This window comes from Panicum hallii, chromosome 1, assembly GCF_002211085.1.
Source record: "Panicum hallii strain FIL2 chromosome 1, PHallii_v3.1, whole genome shotgun sequence".
NCBI lineage: Eukaryota > Viridiplantae > Streptophyta > Magnoliopsida > Poales > Poaceae > Panicum > Panicum hallii.
In genome coordinates, this window is record NC_038042.1 from 51,420,867 (window position 1) to 51,438,518 (window position 17,652).

General features: G+C 48.0%; 2 protein-coding genes across 3 annotated transcripts; one reads left to right on the forward strand and one right to left on the reverse strand.

Annotated features, from left to right (window-relative positions):
• Window positions 1–228: 228 nt before the first annotated feature.
• LOC112902355 (F-box protein At5g51370-like) lies at window positions 229–4,390 on the reverse strand. Of its 2 annotated transcripts, none has more exons than XM_025971395.1 (3): window positions 2,818–4,390; window positions 727–988; window positions 229–640 (listed from the first exon to the last, which is right to left on the reverse strand). In XM_025971395.1, the coding sequence occupies exons 1-3, from the start codon at window positions 3,987–3,989 to the stop codon at window positions 572–574; spliced, it is 1,503 nt and encodes a 500-aa protein (XP_025827180.1). In that variant the 5' UTR covers window positions 3,990–4,390; the 3' UTR covers window positions 229–571. The 2 variants fall into 2 exon arrangements, with proteins under 2 accessions (XP_025827180.1, XP_025827189.1); XM_025971404.1 differs by having other exon boundaries at window positions 229–637; window positions 2,818–4,389.
• Window positions 4,391–6,687: 2,297 nt separating this feature from the next.
• On the forward strand, window positions 6,688–7,774 carry LOC112892438 (putative expansin-B14). The gene is made up of 4 exons (XM_025959604.1): window positions 6,688–6,841; window positions 6,978–7,063; window positions 7,177–7,370; window positions 7,489–7,774. Exons 1-4 carry the CDS (start codon window positions 6,688–6,690, stop codon window positions 7,772–7,774), a joined length of 720 nt encoding a protein of 239 aa, XP_025815389.1.
• Window positions 7,775–17,652: the final 9,878 nt, after the last annotated feature.

Sequence of the window (17,652 nt, forward strand, 5' to 3'; positions counted from 1 at the left end):
CTTCGCAGCAGTTTATTTTTTTGAAAAGCTACTCTCTGTTTTTTTTTTAGAACGCTTTTGCACCAGCTGTGAAGCTCCTTGTATAGAGCAGCTTAGCTCAGTCAGGTTAGCAGATACAGTGATCCTCAAAACGAAACGAATGCAGATAATAGCAGAAATAAGGTACTCAAGTGTGCCGGAAAAAATAGTTAGACAGCTAAATCATGTGTCTGAAGGTTCTATCGAGAGTTAATCAATGGCTAACAAAGTCTGCATAATTTATGAAGGAATGCTTTTGGTCATACATAAATACTCTAGTCAGGCTCTTCAGAGCAAATCTCAGCTTGTCAGTTACAACTCAGGTACAAACACAATCGGGCGCCCGGTACCGAAAATGTGCTTCTAACTACAGGTCCTGACTAGTTATGATGTGTACTTGATCTGAAGTTCAAGAACGGGTGCCAGACTTTGTGTACAAGCCCCTTTGAGTGTCAAGAAATTTGGCTGCCTTTGTCTGAAGTTCGACGAATTTGGCTCCTGAGCACGAATAACTTTGCAAGAGCGTGCAATGTTCCTGACTAGCAGCAATCCACTAAGCGGCAACACCTGCTGAATAGTTGAGCACCTTCCCTTTGATCCGTTGGTGGGCCGGTAAGATCTGCTGCAAGAAAGGTCAATCCTTACAGGGCAGACAACAGGTGAAGCGCATCGCAGGGAATGGAGCACCAGGATGATCAGACTTCATACCCTTTTGAAAAATACCCTGCCCTTCTTCCCCATTCCCGTCCCTACAAGGCTCGCAGCAAGAAGTGACTTGTTGTCGGGCCGCCACTTCAGCTCTTTGAGATTGGAGAATAGTTCTGAAAGGGCAGGTGTTATTTCCTCATCCTTGATTTTATTGCAGGAGACAACTTCTAGGCTCTGCAGGTCGCTCCATGAGGTGACAACCGATTCTAGACCATGAGTTGTTAGTAGTGAGCACCTTTCTAATGACAGAAATTTTACTCTCCTGCACAACATGAAAACATGACTATAGTTAGGCACAGTCATGTACCAGGTCTGATAAATAGTATGTTTCTACACATATAACCAATCCTCCACCCTACAAAAATATTAGCAAGCCCCATATACTCCAATTCCATTAGTAACATATACGGACAGGTCATATTCATCCAGGCATTTCCAAAGTGGCAAGATAGAAATATCCAGATGAAAGCTAAGGATATTTAGCATTTTGCCCTACTACTTCCAGTAGAAGTAGACCTGTGGCTACTAGCTATACCTTTCCCTATTCACTGTTTTGTATCTAATACTATATTGCAAAGAGGGGTATTTTGATAAGTGAAGCAAGTGTAACAACACTGGAGATGGTACGACTTTTCTTATGCAAACCCAGGAATATGTTCTTTTGCAAACCTCTACAATGTCAGTGGAAAAATGAGAAGGAAACAAAGCTATGTATCGTACATGGAGTACTGAAATACATCAAAATGAGAAAGAGACAACGAAACAAAAATGGCAACAGAGCTCGAGAAGAACCCAGATCCAAGGCATGGAGTAAAAGTACACATGTAAACATGGCTCCCTGATTACACATGCAAGTCATTAGCTTACAAATGTTTCATGTTTACTACCACCCAGAGCCCAGAAGGAAGATCAGAGATTAGGAACTGTCTGGAGATGGTCACATTTACGCACATATAACATAATAAACTAATAACTTCATATGGAACAGAAAAAAATTATCAATGTTAGTAGCTTACGCAGCTAGATGAGTAGATGAGATGCTGGAAAATGGTCAATTCTTTCCCTTTTAGAACACTAACGAACTAGGAAAGCCAAAGAAGATTTTTCAGCCATATATCAAATAAGTAAGGCATATATTTATTCATTACCGGCGTGCAAGATATATAACCAAATTCTTGATTGCTTCAAATAGTCGTGTTATAGCGTTTGGTTTATGGTTTTTGGTGGACACTGAAAATGACTTATTTCCTATCTTAATCAAACCACTTATTCAAGTTTATCTTATCTATCTCATGGTTTCACATTTTGTCATTATTTAGTCAAACTCTCAGTGACATATAGATAATCTACAGGCTAGTATATACCAAAGCTACATAAATGATAAAACATGAGGCTATGGACATCACTGCCTTAACCAGGTGGAGAGACAATAGTTATGAGGTGCTGCAGTATGGCTTGGTAGTTGGCACGCAAAAAGGGTTCCTGAACAGTGACAAAACTAACACCACTTCCAGGATATTGATTCTTTTTCCCCAACTAAATGCATTCTTCTGAATGGATGGTGCATGTCTGCACTATTGAGATGTATATTTTTCTTCCCCCAGTTTGACAAAAAACACACAATCAAAGCGTACTTGAACATCAAATGCCTAGCTGCAGTGCTTGTTCCAGGGTCACACAGATGTACAGCAACATCAATAAACATATAAAAATCTGCTCATGAAGGATATCAAAGGGCTGATGTTAGAAGGTTTGCAAGGAGCCATAATTTGCACTCCAAAGTCACGAGGCAATTCTTTATTTTTCAATCACCACTGAACTAGCGGTGGTTCCAAACTCTGGTACTAGGGGGTCCATGAGTTCCCAGAAATCAAACTTACACAGCCTGACGTCTGATACCTACCAATAGATCACCTAAAGGTCATGTACATACCACGTCATTTGTTGCCAGCATGTCACAATCACAGAATAAGCATAAATCAAGAAGAATGAAACAGTCAAAAGCACAAAACAGTCCCCATTACGCAATCATTACTATATCAGGAAACCAGTAATAATACACTTAAGTAATTAGATTGGTGATTCTAGTACCTGCATAGGCCAACCAAGGCAAACATATCGTCTTCCAGGCCCCAGCAATTCTGGACCTGAATCTCACGAGCGCCCTCACAGACCAGAAAGAGGGCATGGAGGGCGCGTCGGTCACGCAGCTGGCACCGGTGCAGCTGCAGGCTCTCGAGCGTGAGGCAAGCCCCAAGATGTTCAGCCGGCCCGGGATCATCATCAATCCGGCTGCATCCCTGCAGGCGCAGGGTCTTGAGGTTCCCACAGAAGGCAAGTGCGGCAAGCCACCCACCGTCCATCCTGTGGTCGGCGATGGTGAGCTCCTCAAGCATGGCGCAGCAGCGCCCCACAGCCGCGATGCCGTCGTAGCTCCCCTCGCAACCCAGAAGCTCCAGCTTCACCAGCCGCTTGCAGCCATGTGCGAGGATGGTGAGGCCAATGTCTGTGACACCGCCGGCCTCACCGGTGCTGTAGAGGGCAGGGGACGCAGCGACGATGCGGAGGATCTGGAGGTGCGCGAAGGCGGAGACCGGGCGGAGGGCGAGGTCAGTACAGCGGTGGAGCTCGAGCTCCTGCAGCGTCGGGCATCCGCCGGCTATGGCCATGAGGCCGCCGGACTCGGCGGCGGCGGTGGCGGAGAGTCGGCGTAGGTTGGGGAAGCTGGCGGCGACGGCTGCGAGGCCCCGGTCGAGCGCGTCGTCGTCGAGGAACCGGCAGGCGCCGAGCGGCGGGTCGGCGCTGGTGTCTAGGGTTAGCGAGACCGCGCCGCAGGTGAGGAGCGGGGCGGCGGCGGGGGCGGCGTGGGGCGCCGTGGTGGTGGGCGCGGCGATGGAGGCCGGGAAGAGGTCGAGGTCCGCGAGGTCGGGGAAGCGGTAAGGCAGGCGGTGCGCGACGAAGCCCCAGTCCCGCACGGCGAGGCGGCGGCGCAGGCGCCCCGCGAGGCGCGTCCACCGCCTGCAGACCAGCGAGGCGGCCCCCGTGAGGTGGGGCTCCGGGAGGCAGGCGAGCACGCGGAGGAGCAGCGCGTCCGGGAGCGCTAGGGTTTGGTCGGGCTCGGGCGGCGGCGTCGCGGCCGCCATGGGGCGCGCGCGGAGGCCGGGCGCGTCCCCCGCGGCCAGCCACAGGTCGGGCCAGCCCTTGAGCAGCTGGCGCTTGCCGAGGCCGAGGTCGCCGTGGCAGCGGCCGCCCGGCTCAGGCATCTGCCGCGCCCGGCGCGGCGGCTCCAGCGGGTGGCGCGGGCGCGGCGCCGCGCGGCCGCATGGGGGCGCGCGGCGCGGGCCGGGGCGGCGGCTCTCCGATTCGGGTCCTGGCGACGGGCGCGGGGCCGATTCCGGTGGCGCGCGGCGCGTTGGGGATCTGAGGATTCGAACGAACGCGAGCCGCCGCCGGGGCCTGCGGGGGGTTTTGGGATTTGGAAATTGGCGTTGCCTCTGCCGCTTGACGGCCTCAGGCGCGGGGGCGGGGGGCGGGATAAGAGAAGACCACCGCGAGCGATGTAGCGACCGGCGACTTCAGGCTTTCCACCGCTTCAGAGTTCAGAGTATGGCTGAACTCGGTGAGGAGCGTGTGGTCGTGCACTGGTGGTGGCCCGGTGTGGGGGCAAAGGCGAACGGGCGTTTTGAAATCCTTTCCTTGTCCCGGCGTGCGACGTGTTGTTTCGTTTGTTCCGTTGCTCGGTGGGGGGGGGGTGGCGCGCGCCGTGCGGCGGATTATTTCTCGAGAAACGCTTCGTTTTCGGCTGCAAGAAATGGACTGCGTCCTTGTTTCGTCCGCTCACGAGCCGCCTGGAACACCTGGCCTTCCTCGTGTGTTGAGATGGGAGGTACTACTACTGGAGACGGAGAGTGAGGTTAGTCGCGTTTTGTTGGAAGTAGTTAGTACCACCACCGAGTCTACTACTCGTTGCGGTGCGATAAAGGGATCGCCGAGGCTCTTTGGTTGGGTGGGTGTACTTCAGCATTAGGTTGAGCTCCCCTTAAACGCAGAAGAGGATCTGACTGTTACTTCGCCTTTTCTTGAACTGTACGCCTTAGTCTGCTTTATTACGGGTTATTCAACTCGTGTTTCTCTCTGTTTTTCTTTTTTGAATCAATTAGCTCTCTCTCTCTTTCTTTTTTGCAAATCAATTGCCTCACCTCAGCTGCTGCCTGGGCACTTGGTCCAGTTTGTGCAGTTTCTGACTGGTTCGTGTCAAAAAAAAAAATGTTTGTACCCATTTTAGCCCAGTGTATGTACTGATGTAATTGTAGCGGCGTCGGCGTTTACTGATGGTACCGTGACTTTTTCGAAAAACGGGCCGGCTCAGCCCAGGTCAACTGAGCTATTCAATTTTGCCACTTCTCTAGCCCCAGTACATCAACCCAAAACAAAGGGTCTCCGAACAGAGATCCTCTTTGACGCGATAGACCAGCAAGGCCACGTTTCTGCTCCATACAATAATAGGCCCATTACAAGTCCCATACGACATGTGACAAGCCCACTGGCCACCTGCTGTATTGACATGGTTGTTGTCCGTCGCTGGCTGCCCGCTTCGTCGTCAGGTCGATCGATTGGAGTGTGGGAAGCCGCCGGCCCATCATCCCACGGCGTTAGTAGCGCATGGCCGAATGAACGGTGATGGGTCGTATGGACACAACACTAAAAAATATTACATGAACACGATCCGATGTCAGTACCAGCACGGCACGACCGTAGTATCGTGCGTAGGCTGAAACCCCGATACGGAGTACAATTACAGGCACGACACGACTAATGGGCTGGCACGATCTGGCACGGATCCAACCTACAACCACTCATATATATACTTCACGTCTTCCTCAAACCCTAAACACGCTCCTCCATTTCGTACTAGCTGGCCGCCACCCACCTTCCCTCCCCTTAGCTCCTCTCGCTGTCTCCCAACTCCCGAGCACGCCTCCCCTCCCGGCCTCCCGCCCTCCTCCTCCTCCTCCCTCTCTCTTACTCCAGTGCGCCCCTCCTCTTCCCTCCCCGCCGTGCCCACGTCGCACGCCGCCGCCCTCCCCTTGCCGCGCCACGCGCCGCCCCGCGTTGGCTTCCCTTCTCACTTGTCGGCGTCGCCGCTTTCCCCACGTTGCGCGCTGCCGCTGCTGCCGCCATCCTCCCCGCTCGCACCGTTGCTGCTACCGCCGTCGGACGTCGTGCTCGGCCGGCATGGAGCCGCCGGATCAACCGTGCCGCCGTGCCGGCAGCATGACACTATGGCGTGCCGTTCGTCTTGCCTAGGCAGGCGTGACGGCACATAGGCACGACACGGCACGACTAGGGCTTAGTGTTAGTCGTGTCACGCCAGATAGTGTCGTGCCAATGCCGAGCTAGTGCTGGGCCGGCCTGTGCGGCACGTTTGGACATCTATAAGTGCTTGCAAGATGAAATTTTTGTTCTTTACAAAACTATAAACTTAATACATTCTTATTTGAAGGTAATATCTTATAGTTATAATTTTATTGCTACAAACATTATAATATAACATAAATTTTGAATACTGTACTGAGTCACATCATCTATATTTTGAAACAAATTGAGTATATCTTTATGTATGTTTTTTTTGTAAAAAAAGTAAAGATATTGCTAGTCATAGTATCTTATTCGATTGTTTTAATTGTAATAGATAGTGTATACCTTTTATGTGTTCAAAGAATCTGACTGAATAAATCTGCAGGCAGTATACTCCTAGTTTCCTCCCCCTTTTTTCCCCATTAAAGAGAGACTGCAGGCAGTAGTTGTAGACTGCAGCCCGACAAGTACACTTGGTGATCTGCAGCCTACAATAAATAGACAGCTCGAGCACACTTGGTAGCACTAGCATACACCACTTCGCGTCTCCGTTTGTCCTCAACTCATTCTGGTCACCCAATTCCTGCTGAGATGGCAAAGTTCATGGCTTCCAAGATCCAGGTCTGGTCTCGTTTCATAGCCTCTGTGGCTCTCGCCTGCCTCCTTGGTCCCGGCGCGCCCGCTGAGCTCTCCGCCGGCTGGTCCGACAACGCTGGCGCGACGTGGTACGGCGCACCAAACGGAGCTGGGAGCGATGGTAAGTGTCGACGCATGAGCACATATGAAAGATGAAAACTGCACGTAGTGTTCTGCGTTCCCTAGCAAAATTACTTTTTATTCTCGAATTCCTAGTAATGCTAGCGGGCGTACGTGCATGTCGATTTTTTGTGTAGGTGGCGCGTGCGGGTACCAGAACGCCGTGGACCAGCCGCCGTTTCTCCTCCATGGTCACGGCAAAGGCTGCGGCTCCTGCTACCAGGTACAGTTCGTGCAAACAGTGACAACACGACAGTATCTCTGAACTCACCTGTATCATTGCCACTCACCAAATGACGCCGCCGCCGTTGTTTGGGTAAAACAAAATTTCTCCAGGTGAAATACACCGAGCACGCGTCGTGCTCCGGCACCCCGGTGACCGTGGTCCTGACGGACGAGTACCCCGACGGCGCGTGCCAGCGGGAGCCCGTTCACTTCGACCTGAGCGGCACGGCGTTCGGCGCCATGGCGATGCCCGGCGATGCCGAGCAGCTCCGCAACGCCGGCCGCCTCAGGGTCCAGTACACTCGGTAAGCTAGCTACCGCCCGCATGCACGTACCGGTCAGAGTCGTCAGATAAATAGTACTTCGACATGTACTCAGGGTGGCGGTGCACGATAGAAACATTCTTGTCCTTTGTGCACGCAGGGTGCCGTGCAACTGGCACGGGATGGACATCGCGTTCAAGGTGGACGCCGGCTCGAACCCATACTACTTGGCGGTGCTGATCGAGTACGAGGCCGGGGACGGCGACCTGCGGTCCGTGGAGCGCAAGCAGAGCGGCGGCGGAGGCGCGGCGTGGGCGCCGATGCAGCAGTCGTGGGGCGCGGTGTGGAAGCACAATTCGGGCGCCGGCCTGCGGGCGCCCTTCTCGATCCGCCTCACCTCCGGCTCCGGCAGCACGCTCGTCGCCGACAAGGTCATCCCGGGGTGATGGACCCCCGGCGGCACGTACCGCTCGGTCCTCAACTTCAAGTCTGCAACTACTCGTGAAAAATGCTCCGAGATATATTTGTAGAAGCGATGCGCGCCCGCCGGTATCAAAGCGTGGTGCTAGCTTGTTTTATGTGCACCTCCGCACAATTATTTCGAGGAATGGTGTATCAATCTCAATTGGGTATGAGTAAAAGCATGTTTGGAAGGTAGTAAAAGATAATTACAAGTCTTTTTAAAACAGTGACACGGTCTTCAATACCATTATTTGATTCACAATATCTATAAAAACACCCCTTTCGTCCAAAAATATAAGATATTCAAACATCCAATTTTTTATTCCCCAAATATAATGTATTCTATTAGGTGTATTTGGATACCAGTCATTTAATTCTCCACTAAATTTTCTCCTTTCACCAAGTTAATGACATGCAAAGATACTTGTCCGAAGTTAATGGTATGCAAAAATATATTTTAAGGGCAAGTATATTGGAGCCATTTAATAAACGGTCCTATGCAATAACACGCCAACTTAAGACGATTGAACAAATAATTTCTACAATAGGTCGTTGTTTTTGTTGTCTCGTAGTATTATCATATTTCTCAATTTGTGGAATGAAAAATAGAAATATTATGAGTAGCATGATAATAACAACTCGATGGTGAGTAAGCGGTCTCATAGTCCTTAGCCTATGAGGCGGTTATTTCGCGAAGCAACCATCTTATTCTCTCTCCTCCCCTTTTCTCCTCCACATCATCAGAAATTCTACGTGGATCTGCATAAGACAATTTATGAAACCGCTAATGTGTAGCAATATACTTGCCCTAAACCATATGTCATCCTATCGGTGGGCCTTGAAATCCGGCATTTGACAACAAAAGGAGACATTCAAAAGGGGCATACTAGTTTTTTACTTAGCTCCTTAATACAACAACAACAACAACTTAGCCTTTTATCCCAAGCAAGTTGGGGTAGGCTAGAGATGAAACCCACACAAAACAAGAATAAGAAATACAAAAAGGGTACAAGTCAAAGGAAGAGTTAGGGGTTAAACAAAAAGTAACAAAGGTCACGGTTCAGGTACGTTAATTACTAATCTCCAAACGCTCCTACACATAACTAATTCGTTAGCGATATTCCACTCTTTAAGGTCTCTCTTGACCGTCTCGTCCCAAATTAGTCTAGGTCTACCTCTACCTCTCCTTACATTATCGCCCCGCTTTAAAACTCCACTATGCAGCGACGCCTCGGGAGGTCTCCGTTGTACATGTCCAAACCATCTCAACCGATGTTGAATCAACTTCTCCTCGATAGGTGCCACCCCGACCCTATCTCGAATCTCTTCGTTCCGGACTCTATCCCTTCTTGTATGCCCGCAGAACCAATGCAGCATACGCATCTCTGCTACACTCAGTTATTGGACATGTCGTCTTTTTGTAGGCCAACATTCAGCACCGTATACCATTGCCGGGCGAATCGCCATCCTATAGAACTTACCTTTTAGCCTCTGTGGCACCTTCTTGTCATAGAGGACGCCAGAAGCCTGCCGCCACTTCAACCAACCGGCTGAAATTCTATGCCTAACATCTTCATCAATGTCTCCATCTTTCTGAAGCATTGATCCTAGATACCGAAAAGTATCCTTCTTGGCCACCCCTTGACCTTCGAGGCTAACGTCCCCATCCTCATGCCTAGTCGGGCTAAAGTCGCACATCATATGCTCGGTCTTGGTCCTACTTAGTCTGAACACCCTCGAATCTAACGTGTGTCTCCACAGCTCCAACTTCATATTAACCCCTGCCCTACTCTCGTCAACTAGCACCACATCATCAACAAAGAGCATACACCAAGGGATATCATCCTGTATGTCCCTTGTGACCTCATCCATCACCAAAGCAAATAGATAAGGGCTCAATGCTGACCCCTGATGTAGTCCTATTTTAATTGGAAAGTCACTGGTATCACCATCACATGTTCGAACACAAGTCATCGCATCCTTGTACATATTCTTGATGAGGGTAATATACTTAGTTGGGACTTTATATTTTTCCAAGGCCCACCACATGACGTCTCTCGGTACTTTGTCATACGCCTTCTCTAGGTCAATAAAGACCATGTGTAAGTCCTTCTTCTCCTCTTTATATCTCCCCATCAACTGTAAGAAAATCACCTCCATGGTCGATCTCTCAAGCATGAACCCAAACTGGTTTTGGGTCACCCTTGTCAATCTTCTTAGGCGATGCTCGATAACCCTCTCCCAAAGCTTTATCGTATGGCTCATCAGCTTAATCCCCCGGTAGTTAGTATAACTTTGAACATCTTCCTTATTCTTGAAGATCGGTACTAATATACTTCTCCTCCATTCCTCCGGCATCTTATTTGACCGGAAAATTAGGTTAAAAAGCTTAGTTAAGCATACTACCGCCCTCTCGTCCAGGCATCTCCACACCTCAACGGGGATGCCATCAGGACCCATCGCTTTATCTCCCTTCATCCTCTTCAAAGCCTTCCCGATCTCTGCCCTCTGAACCCTCCTCACAAAGCATCTGTTGGTATCATTAGATGAGTCGTCCAACTCGAAGGTAGGACCTTCATTTTCCCCATTAAACAACTTGTCAAAATATTCTCGCCATCTGTCCTTGATCTCCTCATCCTTTACCAGAAGTCGATCTGTCCCATCATTGATGCATTTGATTTGGTTTATGTCCCTTATCTTCCTCTCACGGATCCTAGCGATCTTATAAATGTCTTTATCTCCTTCCTTCGTATCTGGCCGTTGATAAAGGTCATCAAAAGCCTAACCTTTCTCTACACGTACAGCTCGCTTTGCAGACCTCTTCGCTAATCTATAACCCTCGATGTTGGTTGCGCTCTTGTCGAGGTGAAGGCGTTTGAAATACTCTTTCTTCTCCTTAATAGCCCTTTGCACCTCGTCATTCCACCACCAAGTCTCTTTCACTTCCTGCTTGCCTCCGCTACTCACACCAAACACTTCTGAGGCCACCTTCCGAACACATGTCGCCATCTTTAGCCACATATTATCTATATCTGTTCCTTCTTCCCAAGACCCCTCGCCTAGCATCCTCTCCTTAAACGTTTGTGCCTCTTCCCCTCTAAGCTTCCACCACTTCGTTCTCGCAATCTTGGCACGTTTGTCCCGGTGGGCACGTACCCGAAAACGAAAATCCGCCACCACAAGCTTGTGTTGGGGACAACACACTCCCCAGGTATCACCTTACAATCTAAGCATGCACGTCTATCCTCTCTCCTAGCAAGGATAAAGTCGATTTGGCTCGAGTATTGTCCACTATGGAAAGTCACTAGATGGGACTCCCTCTTTCTAAAGAGGGTATTCGCTAACAGCAGGTCGTAGGCCACCGCAAAATTCAAAACATCCTCCCCCCTCGTTTCTACTACCATACCCGAAACTCCCGTGTACTCGCTCATATTCTACATTAGTCACTCCCACATGGCTATTGAGGTCTCCTCCTATAAAGAGCTTCTCACTGATAGGCACGGTACTAGCCATGCTATCAAGGTCTTCCCAAAACTGACTCTTTGAGCTCTCACTAAGACATACCTGAGAGGCATAGGCACTGATGTAGGATCACTGGACCAGTAAAGAGGCCTAGAGGGGGGGTGAATAGGCCTGCAAAAACTCAACTCCAAATTCTCGTTAGAGGTGAGTGCGGCACTGCCGTGCCGAGTGTGGCACTGCCGTGCTCAAACAGAACACAAATTACAGAACTCAAGAACTGCCGAACTAAAAATAGATCGAGTTAATTTCTAGGTTTCCTGCAGGTGTCAGCAACATATATATGGAACTAAAACAGAGAACACCGCAGTAGATAAATAGATCGGCCTCAAACCTTGAACAAGAGAGTAACTTAGCAATAAAGTAAAACAGCACGCAAGACAGGGATTTATCCCGTGGTTCGGCGTCGCCACAAAGGCTGGCCTAAGTCCACGTTGTTGAGGCTGCCACAAAAGGCTTGGGCTTCACCACAAAGGTCAGCCCGTCCTCGTTCTCAAGTCAAGAGAGTGAACTCTTGAGATGAGGAGTGATTTTACTAGCTGCAAGGGAAAGTTACAGACCTCCCAAGGCTGCTACACGGAGGGGCAAGCACAAGGGCGACCACTAGCCGGCTAGGAGCAAGCTCCAAGAGTAATAAACCCTAGATCCGCCGGCCAAACGTGAACCAAATGCTCTTTTGAGTGGGGGAATCAGTAGATCCGCTCTCCAATCGAAGTTTGCTGCCTTTTCCCTCAAGATTTGGTGGTGGGATGTGGAGATCCGCTTGAGGGGAGAGTTGGGAGCAATGGAGGAGAGAGAGAGGAGCACTGGTTCTGTCTTCTGCGAATATGAACGTTGGGAAGCACTGTGTAGAGGTCTGTAACCGTTGGGGAATTTATACCCCTCTGGTCCCAGCGGTACATTAAGTGCAGCACTGCCGCACCAAGGCGCGGCACTGCCGCACCCATCAAAACAACTCTGCTGAATGTGAAATTTTGCTGGCTGTTTTGGTTGAGTATGAGGATGTGGTTTTCAGGATTTGAGCATTTTGTTCAACAGTTGGACAGTTGATCTTGGATCTCTCTTTATAGTACGGCTTTACTTAAACTCAATATTCAAAATATAAAATAAATTAAGCCTTCATGAGTCAAGATAGCCATCATATCAATTTGGGGGATCCTCCAACCTGTACATCATCCTCTTTTTAAATTTCCTGCATATCATCTCGATGAATCTCATTAGTTCCCTAATTAGGTGGTCATCAACACCAAAACCCACAAAGAGCTTGATTGCACTTACAATCTCCCCTTTTTGGTGATTGATGACAACCCAATTAGAGCTTACAAAAGATATAAATTATAACTGAGAATTTTCGAGAAATGGATGTAGGAGCCTCCCCCTAAATATATGAGTTGGATTATAATTCCAATTTTGACATGAAGGTCAAAGTTCATATATTTAGATGTGATTTGGGGCCTCCCCCTACATCCATGCCTGCTGTGGGGTGCTGAACACTGTGTCAAAATAACAATACGTGATGCATGTGACAGTTCAGAGCATAATAGGATCTGCCTGTTGCAATGGGGTGCAGCACTGCTGCACACAGGTGCAGCACTGCCGCACTCATATGCATCAGTCAGATCAACAAGAAAGATTTCTCAGCAAGACATATATGAGAGATAATATCTCTAGCATAAATATGAAGTACGCTGCAGCACACAAACACATGCATATCCTTATCCGATACAAATAGAGTCATATAGGTAGTAATATTACACAAATAGAGTTTTGATCGTCTCTCAAACTCACAACCTAACATCTGCTCTCATCGGATCTGACATGAAACGCAGCTGCAGCATGGACACGGCATCAAAAGAAAAGAAAAGAAAAGTTTGGCCCCTCTAATTTTCTCCCCCTTTGGCATCAAGTACCAAAAAGAGAAGAGAAGATAGAGGAATCACTCATCATCATCATCACTGGAATGCTGTCCTGAGTCACTGCTCTGCTCTGTCCCAGAAAGATCAGGCAACTCAAACTGAGGTGGGACAGGAGCAGGTGGAAATGGTGCAAGCCCAGCACGCTCTCTGCTCCTTTTGAGTGATTCTTTGAGCTCCATCCTTGTGTCATAGGCTGTCTGAGAAGCATAAGAGTAATGTCCAAAGATAGCTTTCATCCAGGCCTTGACAGTGCTACTCAGTCCTCTGCCACTGCTCCTAGAGCGAGACCTAGAGTGAGAACTCTCGGGAATGTCCTCACGACCCCTGGAGGTGCCACCAACTGTCTCTGTGGCTGCTGCATAAGACTGGGTCTTCTCAATATTATAGACGGTGTGGAAACCATTCTTAGGAAATATATAACCAGAGACCCTCTCAATCATGAACATAAGATAGGGAGCATAGGGTAGACTCCTCCTAGCATCATCCATAGTATAAGCCAGCTGCACCCAAATAAACCTACCAACATTAAATTTCTCACCATCAGGAAAACGAGCAAGCAAGTTCCTCACAAAGCCACAAATATCTGAAGCTGCTCCATCCTTAGGATCAATGGTGTTCCTCAGAAGATTGTTCATGACATAATAGTAGCTTTTCAGACCACTCCTCTTGCCATCTGCCTGGCTGGGGTCTCTCCAACAGTGACTAATGTCACTGACCCTGAAAGGATTATCCTGGTGAATCCTGGAATAAGTCCTGTGCATCTACCCAAAACCAAGAATCTGACAGAAAGTGATAAAGCTAACACGGTAATGTCTGCCATCAGTCATCCAGTGGATCTCATCTGAATCCCTGTTCCAAAAGTATGTGGAATGAAACTGAGCAAGGATCTCCACATTCCAATTATACCTGAACCCCATGATATTTGTCAAGTCATATTGCTCACAAGTGTTAATTGCAGCATTGAACTCGGGCTCATTTTTATCTCTCATAGCTGCCCAGTCAATATAGTGCATCTTGCAAATCTTACTCTTCTTACAGTCGAAGATGACAGAAGCATATAAGTTGGAATGGAACCCATCCCAAAATCTATGGTCAACAACTAGACTCTTTGGATTTGTTTAAGTATTGATCTCTCTAGCATCTGCCACTTCCTTGAATTTTCTGTAATAGCTTTCAAAACGATGATTTGCTGCATTCTTTGGAGCTGTGAGGTTAAACTCTTCTGTCCTTAAGACCATATATCCAATGTTGGCATTTGCAAGGTGAGAAGGGGTGCCTTGATCACCTTCAGGAGAGATGGTGTACCCAATCTGCTGCTGCAAATTATCCTGGTGCATGTTCTGCCTGTTAGTTTCCCTGTCAATTGACTCTCTAGGGGCTGCACTGCTACTGGATCCTCTCCCCCTGCCTCTGCGAGCAAGCTGCTTCCTAATTGGCTTCCTCTTGCCTCTCTGATCATCACCATGCTCCATCTTTTCTTTATCAAAATCTCTGAATCACAGTCTAAAAAATTATGATATTTGCTCATGAATTTGAGAGAATAAACATGGGAAATAAAGACTTGACTTTGTAGAGAGTAAATCCAATCTATTTGGTTATCAATGATGTGGATGAAAGAGGGGTAAATTGCTGTTTGAATCAACATAGAACATTGATGTTCTGCCTTGGGCAGCACTGCCGCCCTCCCCCTTTTTCTTCCAAATCATGGAACACCAAATTGATTCAATTTAAACCATCAAAATCAATTCTAAATACCCCACATTGCATCTAGAAACAGAAATCCGAGAGCAAAAACATCTCATTGCATCGATCAGACACAAACAGATTTGGTTAGGGTTTCACCTTGACTGCCCGCGTGGAATGGAGAGGAAAGGAGAGAAGGGGTCCGGCCAGGAACCCTAGCCCTTGGGTGCTATCGAGCAGGAGGACACCCAGGGGCGGCGCAGCACTGCTGTGGCAGGGGCGCGCGGCGGCCGTCACCACGTGTGCGCGCGAGAGGGAGAGAGAGAGCGCACGGTCACGGGCGACGGGGAAAAGAGAGAGAACAAGAGTTACTGCGGGGCCAGAGTAGATAGGGAAGGATAAAAATGGGCCCCCACAGAGAAAATGAGTCACGGGCGAATTTTTAATAGAAAACCGTAAGTGCGGCACTGCCGCACAAGGAGCGGCACTGCCGCACCTGCCCAGTGTGACCAGTTTTAGCTACCATCTAGGTGACTCTTCCTATTTTAGATATGGACATATATTTTCCAGATTTCATGACCAGAAACAAATAATCAATACAAGCTATGGTCAGGATTTTTTGAAGCTAGTTTTGCAATTAGTTTTTGAAACCCAATATGATGTTTTATTTTAAAATTTATTTCCTACACATACTAGTTGATCAATCAGAAGATGTGCAGGAATTCAAACCACGTTACGAGAATCAAGTATATTTAGCTCACTGCGCAAAGCACAAAACCTTGTCTCATCAAGAGGCTTAGTGAAGATATCGGCTAGTTGCTTTTCGGTAATCACATGACGAATTTCGATATCTCCTTTAAGTTTATGGTCTCTCAAGAAGTGATGACGGATGTCAATGTGTTTGGTACGAGAGTGTGCTATAGGATTGTTTGCAAGTTTGATAGCACTTTCATTATCACACAAGAGTGGGATTTTTGAGTATTGACATCCGAAATCCTTTAAGGTTTGCCTCATCCAAAGTAGTTGAGCACAGCATGCACCGGCTGCAACATACTCGGCCTCGGCAGTGGAAAGGGCTACACAATTTTGCTTCTTAGAGCTCCAAGACACTAGGGACCGTCCAAGGAATTGACAAGTCCCCGAAGTGCTTTTTCTATCTACTTTGCAACCGGCGTAATCGGAATCCGAATACCCAAGTAGATTGAACTTAGAGCCCTTGGGATACCACAAGCCAAGGTTAGGAGTGTGCACTAAATATCTCAAGATTCTCTTAACGGCCATTAAATGACACTCTTTCGGGTTAGCTTGAAATCTAGCACACATGCACACACTAAGCATAATATCGGGCCTAGATGCACAAAGATAAAGTAGAGAACCTATCATGGAACGATATACCTTGGTCTCCACGGGTGCTCCTTCTTCATCAAGATCAAGATGTCCATTGCTTGGCATGGGAGTTTTGATTGGTTTTGCATTCAGCATGTCAAATTTCTTTAACATATCTTGGGTGTACTTGGTTTGGCATATGAATGTCCATTCCTTCATTTGCTTGATTTGAAATCCAAGGAAGAACTTGAGTTCACCCATCATGGACATCTCAAATCTCTTTGTCATGGTCCTACTAAACTCTTCAACATACACATGATTAGTACTACCAAATATTATGTCATCGACATATATTTGGCACACAAATAAATCATTACCAACTTTATGTGTAAAGAGTGTAGGATCGGCTTTGCCTATTTCAAAGCCTTGTTTGAGTAAGAAATCCTTAAGGCATTCATACCATACTCTTGGAGCTTGCTTAAGCCCATAGAGCGCCTTATGGAGCTTGAAGACGTGGTCGGGGAACTTGGGATCTTCAAATCCTGGTGGCTGCCTCACATATACCAATTCTTGAATTGGACCATTGAGAAATGCACTTTTGACATCCATTTGGTATAACTTGAAGTCATGATGAGCAGCAAAGGCTAAGAGTATCCGGATTGCTTCAAGCCTTGCCACCGGTGCATATGTTTCGTCAAAGTCCAAGCCCTCAACTTGAGTGAAGCCTTGAGCTACCAATCTTGCCTTGTTCCTTGTCACCACGCCATTCTCATCTTGCTTGTTGCGGAAAACCCACTTGGTGCCGATGATGTTGGTCTTGGGTCTTTCCACCAAGCTCCACACTTGATTTCTCTCAAAGTTGTTGAGCTCTTCTTGCATTGCCAAAACCCAATCTGGATCCTTTAGAGCATCTTCAATCTTGGTTGGTTCCTTGGGTGACACAAAAGAGTAGTGTTGGCAGAAACTTGCCAAATGTGATCTTGTTGTTACTCCCCTTCGGATGCTTCCAATGATGTTGTCAATAGGGTGATCCCGTTGAATGGTTTGGCGTAGTTTAGGATGCTCAACATCTTCTTCTTCTTCTTCTTCTTCTTCTTCTTCACCTTCAGCTTCTTCTACTTCAAATATGGGATCAAGATTGACTCCCTGAATTGGTGGTGCAGGAGTTGGTGAAGCTGTTGCCGAGGCAGAGGGAGCAGCACTGCCGCTCCTAAGTGCGGCACTGCCGCTCTGCTGATTTCCAGCAGGAGTGTGCTGCACTTGGTCATCGAGTACGTCAGCGGAATCTTGTGCAGCAACAGCTTGTGGATCCTCCTCGTCTGTGGCCTGAACTTCTTGTGGCCTAATATCGCCGATGGCCAATTGCTTGATTGCCTCACATGGTGGATCCTCCTTTCCTACAACACTTGAATTAACTT

Bases quoted from the DNA above. Each gene is read 5' to 3' on its own strand.
- LOC112902355 (XM_025971395.1), bottom strand. From the start codon at position 3,989: ATGCCTGAGCCGGGCGGCCGCTGCCACGGCGACCTCGGCCTCGGCAAG. The intron at 989-2,817 runs GTACTAGAATCA...CATGTTGTGCAG, and splicing joins GCCTTGGTTGGCCTATGCAG to GAGAGTAAAATTTCTGTCAT. The intron at 641-726 runs GTATGAAGTCTG...CCTTTCTTGCAG, and splicing joins GCAGGGTATTTTTCAAAAGG to CAGATCTTACCGGCCCACCA.
- LOC112892438 (XM_025959604.1), top strand. From the start codon at position 6,688: ATGGCTTCCAAGATCCAGGTCTGGTCTCGTTTCATAGCCTCTGTGGCT. The intron at 6,842-6,977 runs GTAAGTGTCGAC...TTTTTTGTGTAG, and splicing joins AAACGGAGCTGGGAGCGATG to GTGGCGCGTGCGGGTACCAG. The intron at 7,064-7,176 runs GTACAGTTCGTG...AAATTTCTCCAG, and splicing joins GCTGCGGCTCCTGCTACCAG to GTGAAATACACCGAGCACGC.